This window comes from Anopheles maculipalpis, chromosome 2RL, assembly GCF_943734695.1.
Source record: "Anopheles maculipalpis chromosome 2RL, idAnoMacuDA_375_x, whole genome shotgun sequence".
NCBI classification, from domain to species: Eukaryota; Metazoa; Arthropoda; class Insecta; order Diptera; family Culicidae; genus Anopheles; species Anopheles maculipalpis.
In genome coordinates, this window is record NC_064871.1 from 1,133,014 (window position 1) to 1,149,483 (window position 16,470).

General features: G+C 44.3%; 1 protein-coding gene across 3 annotated transcripts in view; it reads left to right on the forward strand.

Annotated features, from left to right (window-relative positions):
* The window catches only part of LOC126556604 (homeobox protein cut), a 153,343-nt gene that overhangs the window by 62,939 nt on the left and 73,934 nt on the right, over positions 1 to 16,470 (forward strand). For all 3 annotated transcript variants that reach the window (XM_050211941.1, XM_050211942.1, XM_050211943.1), the window contains exon 2: positions 6,345 to 7,145. In XM_050211941.1, the coding sequence (XP_050067898.1) occupies positions 6,345 to 7,145 (801 nt within the window). The remainder of the gene's footprint in view (positions 1 to 6,344; positions 7,146 to 16,470) is intronic.

The following is a 16,470-nucleotide window of genomic DNA, read 5'->3' on the forward strand; positions in this document are numbered from 1 at the left end:
GTCTGCGGTAGGGTTCGCCCTATTCCCTGATGGTGGAATTTCCCTCGCAGCTAGGAATGGGAAAATACGGGTCGGTTCAAGTCGGTTTTAATAGTTTTCGGTTCGATATCGTCGTGGTCGTCGTCATTGTTGCCGTCGGGCTTGTTCCGAGTGGATCAAGAGTGGCTAGAGAAAATAGAATGTTCACGATCGGCAGAGTGTTTTACGATCAATTAAACCGTAATATACGGGTAATATGTTTTAAGCCTCTTTTGATGAAAGATGAACTGTGGAAATCTATTTATCATCCGATGTTTTGTAGACTTGTGAAACTTGTGAAACGATTATTTGCAGAATATTTTTGTTAAATAGAAATGGCTGTAAGAGTTCAAAGATATGAAATATTCCTGGACACGCATCAGCGGTATCATCTTACCCTACCGTAAAGGATAACGGAAGTAAAAACGGGGCGAATCATTTCCGGTTTAATTGATGCTCATCTGAAGCCCTTTCTTGTCCTCGTTCTATTCTATTGCTTCCGAACAACCGTTTCTATGGCCGTATCTGAAAGCCGTAAAAGTTATTGAACAAATGCGAATTATTTTTCGTGTCCTCCTAACTCACCGGAATCCTTCGGGTTCGAAAAACATTACGAAAAAGGATTCCCTTTAATGAAGTACTTAAAATCCGTACTTCGAATCTTTGCCCGACCACAAGTGGCCACAAGTAATATCTCGAAAAAATAATACACCTCCAATCCTCATCGAAGGAAGCTCCCATCCCACCGGTGAGTCTGGATGGAACTCGGAAACATCCTATAAATTGACGAGAGATTCCAGCGATGTTGCTATGCCATGTTAAGGCAAAATGCTCAGCATCCTTTTCTGACCAAGTCATTTCGCGCGTTTTTTTTTATTCGCTTTTCGAATCGTCCCTTTAGAAGTTTAGTTGGCGAACCTCGCGGTACCAGCATTACGCCCTTGAATTACCTTCCCTCCCTGCGCCAAATTTTCTCGATTCAAAGTGGAGTTTTTCCTCTTTTCCTTTCGTACCGTTTTCGAATTTTGGAGTGCGGTTTCCCTATTTCGGAACAGTTTTAATGAGTGATTCTCTGACTCTGTTGTCTTTCCCTTCGCAGTTGGGGAAATGGTTGGCCTTTGAAGGGTTTTGTTAGACAAGATCTTCATCAATCGCCTAGCAAATCGCACATCACGGCCCGAAAGCGATAATCTCTCCCGGTATTTGATGGGGCAAACGGGGCGACGTCGAGGATCGAAGTTTGGAAAAGGGTTAAAAATTTGATTAAAATTTTTTTTTCCTATCATCTTGCTTGCTGTCTGAACGCGCGCATCCCTTTTTTTCGGCGGCTTCTAATATTGGCTTTTCGGCTAATTAGACGAGTGCAATTTTCTTTTCCCTCTGGTGTAAAACCAATCTGTAAGACAACAAAATGCCAGCAGAGCCTTCAAAATCTTTTGATCCGATGCTCGCCTTTTCGAGTCTCGAGGGTGTTGATAACGATGGCCGGAAGCAAGAATCGAAAACTTTTTTTTCGCTTCCACGCTCTGATCTGCTTTGGAATTGCGGCACGTCATTTCTGTTGAGCTGGGTTCGCTTCATCCAATGAGAAATTCAATGTTCGAAATTAATGTTTGGTGTGTGTGGATGGATGGTAAAAAAAAACCGAACTGAATTCAATACCGTCCCAGCTTAAGTTTCACAATCATAAATCATACAGCGTACATTACCGGGCACACAGCCATACACACACACACGAACACTGGTGGAAAAGTGCGGGGAATTGGTAATTGAGCGTTCGTTGTCCTCACCTGGAGGAGATCGACGAAGCGGGACACGAGGAAGCCGGTGACGAAATTCGTCAGCATCGCGTGATGTCGAAGAAGACGAAGAAGAAGTAGAAGAATAGGAGCAAAAAACGAGATCATCTTATTATTCAAATGAGCATACATTTATTGTGCGTTTTGATTCATGCATTGTGCCCCGAAATGGCCGGAAAGAGCGAGCAGAGGGCATGCAAACAACAAAACCAGCGACCCTGAAGAGAGCAGAGAGGGCATGTCGGGACATACGGAAGGGCGTATGATCGCATGCCGCAGTATTGATGCGTACGGCGGTAAATCCAGGGCGCGGGTTGTCGAGCTGCCGTGAGGAAACGTAGAGCGAGTGAGAGACTGTGAGAAATATCTAAATCGAATCTGGCCGTGCCACAGACAGCTACAGCAAGAAAAAAAGGAAGCTCGATCCTTACCGAAATTGAATCGAAATGACGTTTTTTTGAAGAAGAGCACAAAGATGCTACCACACTGATGCACATCAACTCTTTCAATGAATGGAAAGAGGTTCGGGATGAATGAAGCGAGAGAAGAAAAAAAGGTGAAACACAACATCTGAGCGATCATTCCGATCTTGGCTGCCAGAAAACGATCGTGGACCGCAGAAGGGAATGCGAATGCGACGGGATCGGTATGCCAGGGGAAAAGTGTGAGTGAATGAATGAAAAATAATATTGAAGATAAAAAAAAAAACAGCCAACGATATGGTAATGATGGGAAAATGATGCCAAACTGAAAGGAAACGGGTACAAACACATGCACACACAAAAAAAAATGCCAATGTCTACGATCGGAGCCCGGTTTGAATGCGGCTCACATTGGAACGCATCTGTGCATAAATTAATATTGCCCCACAGACGCGCAGACGGATTGACGGATTGAGGACGAAGTAAAGTAAATGAATGAACTCGGTTTTTCATTCGATTTTCATGTCTCCGAGATCAATGCCAAGTATTTGCCAAGTAAGCAAAGCATTTACGCCTGTGTTTCTGTTTTCGGTCGTTAATTATGGTGAGGACTTTGTTCCAAAGCAGCTTCGATTCCATTTTTTGTTAGGAACGGTGGGAATGGGGTTTCCCCAAAATCGATTCGAAGCACACACACACACACTTTGACCCACATGATGACATTGGTAGTCGCATCCATCTGTTTCGTGTCTTTCTCTCCAACTGTCAAATGTCATTGGAACAACCAGAGCGGTTGTTACATGGCGCTGCAGCTGTGGTTTGACTGCTCAAAATGCTCCAAACACTGGATCCATTCCAGTCTCAAGGAAACACGACTCTTCTCGCCCTGTCGCTGGAATCATCGAGTGCAGCCCGCGATCGATCGGCGAGTGGTGCTGGTGAAATGCGCATGTGCTTCGCTTCGATGCATCCATCGGAATCGGTGGGTATCGGTGATCGAAATGCAAGACGGGCGCAAAAGAGAGACGGCTCGAATTGCATCCTTTCCAATTGCAGCAAATTGCATCTCTCACCCATCGGACTTTTTGCTAGTGTTTGTGCTGGTGTAGTCGTTGGTGAAACAGTTGTCAATACCAATCTGTTCGATCTGTTTCCATGCTGAAGTGCAAACGAGATGAAGCTATCCATGCGATGGAAACGCGTGAAAAAAGGGAAACATTGAACCTTTATCCTTCGGTCGGTTGGGGTGGTGATGACAAAAACTGATACTTATGAGCAATTAACGTCTCTCGCTCTCTTTCCCTCTTGCTGCAAAACGCTGTCAAGTGCAGCGAATGGTCAACCACAAACCAATTGCACCGCGGGAAGATGCACAACGATGCCACTTCCGCCCGATTGTCATTTCATCGATGCGCGATTTTCCACAACACATAATACGCCCACCGATGAACATTCATTTGCATGCGCGCGTAGCTGGGGCAGCTGGGGTTTTGAGCAGTTAGACAGTGGGTGGTTGCGTTTCTGAAAATAAAAATCGAATTGAAATGGAAAGTTATGGCCATCGTTTGTTCCGCTCGTTCGTTCGTGATCTCATCCCACCAACAGATAAACATTCGCTACCGACGATTGGATGAGCAGAACTGAACTGAGCAGGAATGGGTGCGTCTGTTTTCAATGCTTTCGTGCATTGTTTATAACAATTTCAATAAAAACCACCCACATCGAGAGGGAAAGCTACGCCGCTACGGTAGAAAATCCTAGCGCATAATTTTATCATTTATTCCACTGAAAGCTTTTGTGATCATACGGAACATCACGTCGTGAAGGAAAACAGAATCTAGTTTAGTATAAATACTCGACCATAAAGATAATTGTTTTCCGTGATGCTGCAAACCGATGAATCATAGTCACATGAGTTTCAATATCACCTTGATGCACGATAGCATAACGCCGCTGGTGCAATGCAGTTCCAGCGTACATCTCCCGGACACCGGGCTCGTTTTCTTCGAGTATTTGTTTTGCTTTTTCTGCATTGACCCGTTCCCGCTATAACGATGGCTATAATTATAGCATTAATTATACCAAATAATTATCGCACGCCTTTCAACGCTTGCCCAGGTTCGAGTTTCGTGCGGAGAAGTCGTTTTTCAATTCACAAACTGCAGTGTTGGTGCCTTTAAAGTGAATCCAACAATCAGCAAGTTCAAGAATCCCTTAATCACACTGACCGAAAGTGTGTACAACTAGTGGAACAGCTGCCCGAAACAGATGGCTTTATGCGTCGCGATTTTTACATTCGCACGTACCACACACACACCGGAAGTGAAGCACTTTGCACGCTTTTCCGCTCCGTTTCCGAGTGGGCCCGAGCATCGCAGCAATGAAAAGAAAATGTCGGAAAAACGGTGAGATAAATACGCATAATCGATAGCCACGTGGGGGCCGCCGAAGCCTGATGTAAATGTAACTGATCTATTTTAAGAGTATCGAGAGGAGCTCTTAAGATGTCAGACGATGTTTGGATTCCGCATTTGAGTGATCTTGTCACAAACAACCACTCACGATCGCGATTGATCCTCGCTCAAAGTCACGTGTCACTGTCAATTTCGTTCTCTTTGGAAGAACGGAGCAAGGGAAAAAAAGACAACATTTCTTATGCGCCATCGATCATGATCTTGAAGATTCTTTCAGTTTAGTCACTTTTCGCACCAGGATCTACCAGGTAGGAAGATCAAAAATTCTCGCCCTCTCGCTCAGCATCAAACAACTAGCGGCTGGATTAAAATATTAATTGCAACATTAATTAAGCAAGTCCTCCACACGCACAGGAGGCACCGCACCGTGATGTCAGGGAAGCATAACTATGCACGAACACACTTCTTAGAAACCGATGTATGTTTATCTTGCTAATTGGATCAATTTTCACGCGTTCAATATTGCTCCGAAACCGTTCGACGACCTTCCGCAGCCCGCTGCTGCCTACTGCACACGGTTGGCACCCGTTGCACGACACTTGTCCGGACATGTATGTAGAGCGTGTGAGAAGATTGAGAAATTTATGTTGCCCGTGTTGGTGCTGAGATGCGTGCTCATGCCCATCTCCTTACTTTACGCCATCCGCATTACGGCTGATGTTTATTTATCTTGCCCAGAGAACCGAATCAACTCTTGAGGGCGCCTTCGCCTGTTGGTCGACGCCGGGCGAACAAACTAGCTTTGATACTGACATTGGGAGTGGGTAGTGAAATTTGGAACCGCTTGCAACAACATTTCTGATGCTGTTTTGCCTTTGGGAATTCGATATTTATAGTCTATTAGCTTCGATTTCCGTCGTTCGTTGAGAAATGATGTAGAACGCTGTGATGTAGCAACTGGTTGGAGCAGAGTGATGAATGTTTTTGTGGCCTATAGAATGATACATTTCGCTTTGAAGTTCAGCTTGAAACATTCACTTTGGAATCGATGTTGAGTCCTTAAAAAAAAGAACCACAAAAAGATGCATTAGATTTAATGAGTTGTCAGTTTTGGTGCTTTGGGGTTTTTCCCTTCAGCGGAGTTTAACTTTTGCTATCACCTGCTAGATAATGCGTTGTGATATACCTTCTTGGAAGAGGCCTTGGTTATGTGGAGAGCACAAACAAAAAAAATGAAGCATAAAACCACACACAAACACACAAAAAAAAACAACAACAATACACTAACCCACGTGTTTACGCAAAAGATGGCCACGTCGCTGTGACGAAAAGACGCGTGCGTGAAGGTGAAACCAGGAGTACAGAGAATCGTAAAAATTCAATTTAACACAAATTGACGGACGGATACCAACCAAACGGGTCCACCATTTAATGGCCCCCGCGTACGTGTTGGCGCGTTTACCAGTAAGAAGGTTTTATTCGATGCGATTAATTTAAATCTTTTCAAGAACATTCGAAGGACACCCGAAGCCAGTACGGGGCCAGCCGAGATAGCTGCGCTCGCTTGACGGAGAGGGTGTAAAGCATACGATTTTAATTCTTTTCGCGGCGAAAGCCCAAAAAAATCATCATCAAATCGGTGTAGTAATGAATGTTTTTATTTTCCCTCTGCCCCTGCAATTCCATTACAGCGTGCCACGTTGGCGGAAAAGGAGGTAAACTCGCTCAAGGAGAAACTGTCGACCACGGACCGCGGAGTCAGCAACAACAACAACAACAACATTAGCAACAGCGTCAACAATAACGACGGTAACGATATGGACGTCACGGCCCAACCGCCACCACCGCCATCGCTTTCCGCCCCGACACTGCCCACATCCCTGCCGCTGGCCACGTCCGCATCCCCCTCACCACCGACATCCTCATCGCCGATGACGATCGTCGAACAGAACGGAATCGCACCACCGTCACCCTCCACAACGCCCGTTTCAGAGAGTGGCAGCATCCACCGTCCGGAGGTGGCTCTCAGTCCGAGTGAAAGGCCTCTCGGCGGATCACGATCACCGATGACGGTAAGCACCCGATCGCGCACACCGGAAATCGATCGCAAAGTGCAGCAGGAGCTGGCCGTTCTGGCACACACCATCAACAACAACTGTCTCGCCAGCAGCAACAACAATCACCACAGCAGTAACAACAATCGATCGCCAACTCAGTCGCCACCGGCCACCGGTGAAAAGATGGAGTGCGAGAGCATGAGTGCGGTTCCGGCGAAGGAGACGAGCAGTAACAGTAGTAGTAGTAATAGTAGTAGTAGTGTGCGAACGAGTGTCAGTGAGTGCCACAAGGGAAGCAGTGAGAAGCTCAACAGCAGCACATCTGAGACGAACTGTAGCAGTGGTGAAATTGTGGAATCGCCCCACAAGGACTCTGGCGTCGTGGACAGCAGGACGAGATCGCTAACGGAAGAACTTTCTGCCAAGGATCGTGAGGTAAGTCAGATTAGTTTATCGACCGTACAATCGATCCATAAATTGCGTTTGCATTACAATCAGCGCATAATTTCTGGATGAATAATTAAGATAAAAAGATCCCTTCGCGTGGAAAACGTTTTGCCTAGAAGATGGGAAAAGCAAGGAAAATTAAGGGTGAAGGATTTTTTTTTCAGTTTTCCAAGATGAAACACGAGAACCCTCCAGTGATATGGATTCAAGAAACAATTCTTGATTTTATCGAGCCACCCGCAAGATGGATACTCATACCCTTTTTTTTTCGATAAGAAAAGCGAAAAAATCCCTTTGATAAATTTCACCACATTTTTTAATTAAATCTTCGGTCGGAAAGCATTTTTTCTTGCTCGAAGTTTTTTTTTTGTGATTCATTGGAACTCGCTTGGTAGCCGCATCTTTTATGCCATTGTCGAAAGAAAGGAAGGATGGAGGTGTAGAGCAGTATAAAAAAAAATCATCCCAACATCCCGCGGGTGGTCAATGCTGGGACCCAAACCAGCTGCTTTTTGAATCACTGGCAAGGCATCCGAACACCACTGGAGGAAAAACACGCTTTTGATTTATATTTGCTGAAAAATAATGAAAAACTTTTTATTCCTTCAAATTGCGCCCAGTCGGTTCAAGCCCAGGCCAGGGTGTATTGAGGGATAGAAAACAATTCAAAGGTTTTCCTGAATTGGTTTAGAAAAAAAGAATGTAACAACAGAAAATGTAACAAATGAACGGAAGAAAAGAGTTTTCTTACCCCGATGATGGACTGTGTTTTTTTTTTCACCGGGAACGCTGACCACAAGGCGAAACAAAGATCAATAGAGTGGAGAAACGCAACAGTAGTACATACTTATTAAAGAGGAAAACTTTGCCAAAACAACCTTTTTCTTTGCCGGCTTCATGAGCCCCAGGAACAGCAACAAAAAGGACATAACAACAATGAAAAGAAAAAAATTGCGCCACAATCCAAAATGTTTCAAATAACAATACAATCGGTTTTTTATTACATAATTTATACACAATTCATTGAATTTCGCTTTTGTGGCCACGGGTGTTGGTGATTGAGACAGAGCGCGTTAGTCCCCCATTTTCTTGGGAGTTTTAAGGTTCTTTCGCCAAGGATACGAGTATTCCAAGACATAACAGCGTACGCCGGGGCAAATTCTTCTTCAAGGGAGTTTTGCTTTCGTTTTTTTTCTCTTCTTTCTACCGCAGAAAAAGAATCTCATGCTGGTTTCCCCTTGATTGACGTTCCAGGTTTGGCAAAGTGGGGAGATTGTGTCATGCCTTCCGATTTCTGAAACATAAAAAACAGACTCATAAAACGAACGCAACGCGAGCACCCTTCAATGAATGTCGTTTGTGCGTGTCATAACAGCTTACTTCCTTTGGCTGCTCCATGTACTCGGTGCTGGTGGATTGTGTATCCGGCGGTTGGCTACGAGCATGCCAAACCAAACAACCTCCGTCTCCCTGGGCGGATCACTTTGCTTTCAAATAATCTCTTCATTGTGGCGAATCGAATCTTGTGAATCGAATGTTTTCATGTCATTGTACGTTGGTATATTTTTTTCCTTCTCAACCAAGAAAAAGGGGACGAAAAGCGATGTTTTTTTCCCGGTGGTGAATCTCTCTCTCTCTACCATGCGTCAAGCGTGATAACAAGACGTTGTAGGAGAAGGCGAATTGATGCGAAGAAAAGAAATTCACAACACCGAGTTTCGGTAAACGAGTCGATAAAAATCGCTTGTTGATTCTCGCTTTTCCAATCACAGGACCATAAGGAGAAAACTTTCCCTGGCAAGTGTACTGGCAGTGGCTGTAACCTTCACCCAGGCTAATGAAGATACCGGGCGCTCTTGAAATGGCGTGTCCTGGGGGAGGTGGCCACTTGAGGAATTAGTAAGATACACTCGTAAATCCACTTATCGACCAAACCCAAGACTCTTCTGTCTTGCCCTTCCGGAAGCAAAAGCAGGGCCTCGAGCCTCTAAAGGTGATGGAAGTTTGACCGGCAAAGTTCGCCTTTGACCGGCCGACCGATACGCATCCCAAACCCTCCCGATCGAGGGGGTGAGTTTGTTTGTTTACTTACGAAGAAACGGTTGCTTGCCTTTCTTTTCGGATTCCGTTTTGCCGTTGCTTTCCCGAACGTTTTTTGATTCTGCTGGTGTTTGGGCGTGATGCCGGGCATCTTTCGGTGTCGAAGATTTCCAAACCGTGGGTGGGGTGATTTATCGCCTTATTTTCCACCCGAAGGATCAAAGGCTCCGAACCCCCGAGAATATTGAAAACGTTTTCTTCAACGTTTGTGTTTGCTTCCTTTTCTTCTGACCAAGACGGTTTGACCACCAACACGACACTTTGGAAAATCATTTGCATCCGTTGCGTTTGCTTTTCCCACCTCAATTGTGCCACCTTATCATAAAAAAGGTTTTTTTTTTTGAAATCGTTTCGTTTCGACTTTTGCTTCATCAATAAACAACGGACTTTTCACCTTTTTTCTGTTAAAGTTACCGCACGGCATCCTTATGACGAGTTTTCCAGTTGATTTGTTGACGATGGAATGATTTTCACGCCCTGAAAATCGTCCGCTGCCCGTACGGTCTGCCGAGCATGCCGGGGAAAATCCTTTGGCTTTCCCTTTTTTTGTGTTGGGATACGTTAACCGAAGGAAAATAAACAATATCCAATTTCCCGGGCCGTTTTTTTGTTTTCCTTTTTCCAATTTTCCTTACCGCAATTCCGTACCGAAACGTTTCAAACTGAAGTTGAGAAAATATGTGTATCTATGCCTTGTGTTGCTCATAGACTATCAGTTTCCCACGGGTTTTCCTCGGTCTGGCACGTTCGTAAAACGGCGATGGTTTGTCAATAAGTTATTATCTTGTTTACGGACTTGTACTTCTTCTGCCCATAGTCATGGTTGTGATGGATTTGGGGCTTCGTTTTTCACTTTTGGGGGGCAAATGATTCGTGCATAGAGTAGGGAAAACAAGGAAAAACACTGAAAAAAAGACACCATTCATGTCTCGGGAACGAGAAGGGAAACACGTGGTAATAACTTCATAAGCTGTTTGTTTTCCCATCGAAGACGCAAAGGCGTTTGTGGGGCGAAAAGTTTCCTCCAACTGGACCAGCGTTGGGTTTGAGTATTGGGCTTTTCGTCAATCTGAGCGTCCCCCTTCTAACTTCTAGGGGCGAAAATGGAACGATGCAAAACCATTTGAGAAAAGGTGTAAAATTCGAAATTGATCTATAAACCATCATAAAAACAAGCTTCCCGCAACCAAACCCGGAACCAGTTTGGGGGTTTCAGTTGAGCAAAAATCCCAACCTAGGAAAGGGATAATCAAAACAAGCCCTTCGATACGAGGCGCAAGTGTCGATTTTTTTTTTGCTGTATGGTGTGTGAGCGGAAGGATCATAAAAACCCCGCAAGAAATATTTAAAGAATTTGATACGGCATCCTTCCGTTCTAGAAAAAGCAAAGGTGATTTTGTGGTTGTGGTATATAACAGTTAACAACCATCCGCCTCTTTTTTGTACCCAACCAGCCCAAACGAGGAACTGGTGAGGTTTATGGGGTGGATTATAATGAGCCGCATGGGTCGATTGATTTGCCGGGAATTCGACACTCACACACACACACACGCACATGCACGCGATATTCGGTCGTTTGAAGTCGACGGGTGGGAGGTAATAATCGTTTATTTACGACATTTATTGAATCCAGTTTAGCTCGAACGAAGGCTACCAGGCGCCTCCATGAGAGCTTTTTTTGTTGTTTTGCGTTGCTGTTTTTGAAGGCAAATTGAGTGAAAGCAAAGTAGTGAAGAATCGGCACCGTGTGGTTCAATGTTATTTCATTAAATATCCCTCAACAAGAAGAGGAAGTAAAACGAGGGAAACACATTTTCACTTTGGTGCAAACTAAACACGAGGAACCATCGCAAGGGCATGCTATGCTCCCTGCTGATAGGTAAGGTACGATTTCTTGCATTGGAAAAGCGTTAGTTCGTGTGCGGAATGCTTTGCCTGATTAGCATGTAAATTTTCCCTCCACAACATATGGGTTTTTTCCTCAATTTTCCTTCCATACGCGGCTAACACGGGATTCGTTTCCTGATGGAGTTTGTGTTGAAGTTGTTTTCCATTCAAACTTCAAAAGAAGACTAAATTTGTATAAAAATAGACGTATTTTACTAGTATTTAAAAATACAGCAGAATTTTTTGCTGCATTGTACCACACTTTGCTTACTTTCATCGATTACTTGACTACCTTTTTTCGCAGCCGCTCTAGAATGGTAACAATCCTTTTTCGCACACCAATACAAGAAGCAGAGTGCGGTTCGTGGTGTCTCCACAAATGGTTGAGTCTTAAACAGTTGGCTGTGTTCGGTGAGACAACAACAAACAGAAGCATCGGTTCTTTGTGTTCATTTTGTTGTTTTCTCCCCATACAGTCACACACACACACACACCATTTCCCGAAATTTCTCCCAAGACTACCCGTTTGTTCCGCTGCTGGAAAAGAATCGAAACGACGATGAACGACGATCTTCTGCATCTCTTCACTGCCGCAATGAAAGTGAGAAATGAACTACACGATACCATCAGCATCGTGCACCACGTTTTTCCTTGGTTTTCTAGTCGCTTTTTTCTTCCTGTTTGAAGCTCGCTTCCGTCTTGCTGGTGTGCCAGTTGTAGTGAAGGTATCGGAAGCATGACTCCGATGGGAAGGGAGGGATGGGTGGGTTGTGTTTGAGAATTGGCAATATGCTCATTTTGTTCAACAACATCAAGACCACCGGCATCGTGGTGCTGCTCATTCTTTGCCGCTTGCAGATGAGAGCCAGCCGGGTTCGGCGTGGTTTAGCTGCATGAATTATGCAGTAATGACAAAACAATATGTAAACTATAAATATCACTAGAGCAGCTAATTCATTTCCTCCATTCGGAGTGAGGAAATAAATTAAAACGTATGGACACGGGCAAAAAATGGACTGTTTGTGGATCGAACAAGCAAAATGGCATGCTTTGAGGTTTTGTTAACAAATTTATTGAGTTTGAGATCATTGAAAAACAATGCACCAATGTTACTCTACCACTAGCGATTGAACGGAAAGCCTAGACTCTATTAAATCTAACCCAAACGAGAGCAGCAGAAGAAATGCTTTCCAAGTCCGTACCGGTGGGCGTACAGTCGGAATGGAATTTCTACTTCGAGCTGGAATACCCACACTCTCCAGTAAAAGCGGATTTTCTTTCACATCCAAAAGACGCGCCACCGTGACAAACGCTCTTGGATGGTGCACTTTGGAATAACGAAATGCAAAAAGCAGACACCATCGCCATCGTCATCGTCGCAGTTGCAGTTTGTGCAGAGAGTGTATGGAGGTAAGGCTCCGGATAAAATAGTCGAAATTTCGTAAGTGTCAAAACAAAACATACTTTCGGTATATTTATAGCATCGGCGGTTCCTCCACACACACTCACATACCGACCGCGAGAGCACAATCCCTCCGAAATCGGTCGAATCGTTGCTCGATAGGTTTGTGTGGGTTGTGAAGGAAAAACGGTTTCGCTTTCCCAGGCATGCGGCACACAAAAAACGACGGTACAAGTTAACCATATAATCAAACAATCCGCCCACCAGTGCCTTCATCAACACGCCGAAGCAATGTCACTATTGCACCCAACCCACTAGGCATATCCCCTACGCCTGTCCCTGTCCGTTGGAAAAACTCCGAGTGGAAAACTCGTGTGTCGCATTCATTACCCCACACAGCCGCATGCAGCAGTCGATCGTTTCGAGGTTTTGCGATTGTTTTCGATTTGTTTCCATTTGCTGAGCGCGTTTTCCGACGCTAAATCCGCAATCCGCAGCTGCGTTCTCTCGCTAATGGATGACTCGATGAAAGTTTTTCCGCCGCCCATTCCACTGCCCCTGTGCCTCATGGTTTGGTCTCGGTACCAGTGACAAGCAGCATTAGTATTTGATCGAATTAAAAACTCAATCGTTTCGCTTTGTCCTTTTCGACGCTCGAACGAACCTGGAGACGCTCCCACCATCCCCGAAACGATGGCGGGCGTAATGGGTGAAAATGTTTTTATTGATAAAATATCGTTTGTCGTGTGTTGTGTTGTGCTGTTTGTAAGCCTTAGGTTCTAACACAAACAGGGGAAAAAGTTAACGTCAACGAACGACCCAAACGAAACAAATTATAAAACCGAATCGAATCGAAACTCCTTGTTCACGCGCTCATTTGCTCCCCTTGCGTCCTTGGCAATCGTTCGTCTCCTTATCGTCCTTCCGTCAGAACCCTTCTTCCCCATCCCCATCCCCATACACAAGCCAATATTGAGCCGCCGAGAGCTCGGTGGGAGAAATGAAAGGTAATAAAAATAAAAAGTTCTTATCAGAAGGAAAGTTGAAATTTATATGCAAATGTTTCCTCGGTTGTGTTTATCCGCGGTTTCCTTTACCGAAAGCGGGCAAGGGAAGACGACGATGGGTGGAAAAGGGTGCAAATGGTGCCACCCCTGAATACTGAAATGTAGGGTAACACCATACCCGGCCCCCTTACACAACAAATTACCGAAGAATTGGATCAAACGGTTTAAACTGGCGTGTCTTTGAAGTTTGACTTCGATTAAATGCCACCAACCCGTCGTCATTGGCGCATATCCTGGGTGCCCTGCTACCCAAGTGCGTGTGCCGATACTCACCCCCCCCCCCCCCTCTCCTTCAACCTTTGTTGTGTGTTTTGTTGTCAGAATGCGTTCGTGGAGTTCTTTTGGGCGAGGACTTTTCACATTTCCATCGTGAGGGAAACTCGTTTGTGATATTGTACGGGACGGGCAAAAAACTTTCCTTTCCGGCGTCACCGAGTTGCGCCAGATAGAATCACGTGAGTGATTAACAAATAATGCGACCCCTTTGCCAGCCCACCACGGTTCGATCAGTGGACCAACCGAACAGTGGAGTTGGGGAAATTGACGAGGTGGAATAAATTATTAAGAATCGCATGGAGTAGCATGGAGTCGCACACTTAAAAACAAACAGTAAGGACTTTCTTCATTTTTCCTTACATGTCATTGCACATGCACACACACACACAAACATATGCGGTAGTAAAAGAAAACCCCATTGTTCGTTCAATTGCATGCAAGTTGATTTATTACGGTGCATTTCTCGAGTGTGCGAGGTGGTCGATGTTATCGAACATTTTCCTCATCGGTTGTTTTGTAGTGAGTAAGCAAAAACTCTAAACACCAACTTCACACGAAAAAGTGATTCATTTCACATCGAAGTATGAATTTTTCGATACGATCGGTTGAAAGATCACCTAATTAAGGGGCAAATGGTGATCATTCGTCATTGGTTTTAAATACTTCACCGATCTTGGACGATTTTACAGCAAACAAATCTACAGCTGTATGTGAAAACGGATCCAAAAAGAACGACCTCAAACAACATACATGGGTTGCTGAATTCCGCAAACGTTTCTAATATTCCGCAAAGCAAAGCGAAAAACCACCAAACGACAACACGTGGCACGTAAGCGTTTTTGCTGCCCGGAGCATCGGCGAGTTCGTGTGTGTGTATGTGTGTCCCCTGCTTGAAGCAATGATTTATACGCTAAATTTATGATTTATGCTACATTTTTGCATTCGCTTTGAAATGTTCCCGCAACTCTTGGAGGAGTGAGTTTTTCGCACACACTTTCACGATGCGTTTGACGCTGGATGTCCGGTTAGAGTATTCTTTTGGTTTGCGAACGCTTGCCAGTGCATAAATTACATCCTCGACTGGTATCACAGTGAAGTTCGGTTGCACTATGTGTTTTATTTTCTCTTTTTGGTGGTCGCAGTGCAAAGACTGTGATTGCTGCTAAAACCACTGCCGAGAAAACAGGACTATTGGGAAGAGAAAAATAGAGATGCGTTTTTCCAAGTCGTCCAACTGTTGATGATAGCTTTAGCTTAAATAGCGACAGAAAGGAGACACCAACAGAAAGGAACACATGGAACACACCGTGTGATGTGCCGTATTCGCATTGTTTTTGCCCGTAACACGCGAAAGTGCGAATAGAAAATAAAACTGCAGCATAATTCCATTTTTTTCCTGAATTCCCGAGGAACCGCATCACTCCTGAATGCTGGATGCTGGATATTTAACATCATTAATGAATGAAAGTGTACCGAAGAACGCTGCAGAACCGTGTCTCAAATGATTTTTTTCGCTTTTCCTTCATGTGCAGCATTTTTTTTTTTTTTTTTGCGCCAACCGCGAAACTCCCAAGCGTCACATGTTTATGGAGAATCGCAGGAAAAGTGCATCGCCGCGCAAAAACTACAATTTCCGCCTACTCAACGCAGGTTCCTCTTGCTGCCGAATGGGAAAAGAAGGTAAACTGTGAATGCTCGGCGAAGCGCATTTTCATATGTGATATTTATATCACCCTTATTCAAGCCATTTAACGAAATGTGTTGGTGCAGATTTGTTCGCTTCACTCCCTCGATGTCTTTCGCCAGCAGTTCTTTTATATATTACATTTATGTGAAGCATCCAGCTCTCGTCTCCCGGACGTTTGATTAATATGCGCTAGCAGATAAAGTACAAACGAGTGCATTTTTTAATCAATGTTTTGTGCTTATTGAAAGCAGTGACAGCGTGAAGGAGTCTCTTGTGAAAAGTAATGAAATTTCAGTGAAGAAAAGAGAAAAGATGTATCATTGCTTTGTGCACGATGTAACTGAATATGTTTTATTAAAGTAGAAACTCAAAAATCATGTTGAACTCAAATTAAGACAGCTATCAATAGAGGTCTGAAGACAAAATGGAGGCTAAAGTTTTGCCTTCCTTCTTTCGGAATACATTTCTTACACCGGAAACATGCAGTATGTTATCAGCAAAGATCAAACGCAAAGCAGCACCGTTACCAAAGTTGATATGGAAGCGCATTTTATTATTCGGTTCATGAGTGCTAGTGCAAACATATTTTCCATTTCACCGTACTATTTACACAAAGCACAAGACACATTGCAAAGGAAAACCGTGGTCGGGGTGGTGAAGAAGTTCCACCAGCACAACCTGCCGCTTTCGTTAGCACTGAATCATATGCACCAACCCCATAAGGAGAGAAATGCAACATAAAAGTAATTAACAGTTTCTTCGCTTCCCATCCCTTGCGGGAAAACCTTGTCCGCCCCGTTTTCCTTTTGCGGAAATCGAAAGCGAAGGAAAAAGTTTCGTCTTTGTGCGAATGGAAAATCCACCAATTTGGAGTCCTTTGAAAACAGTATGGGT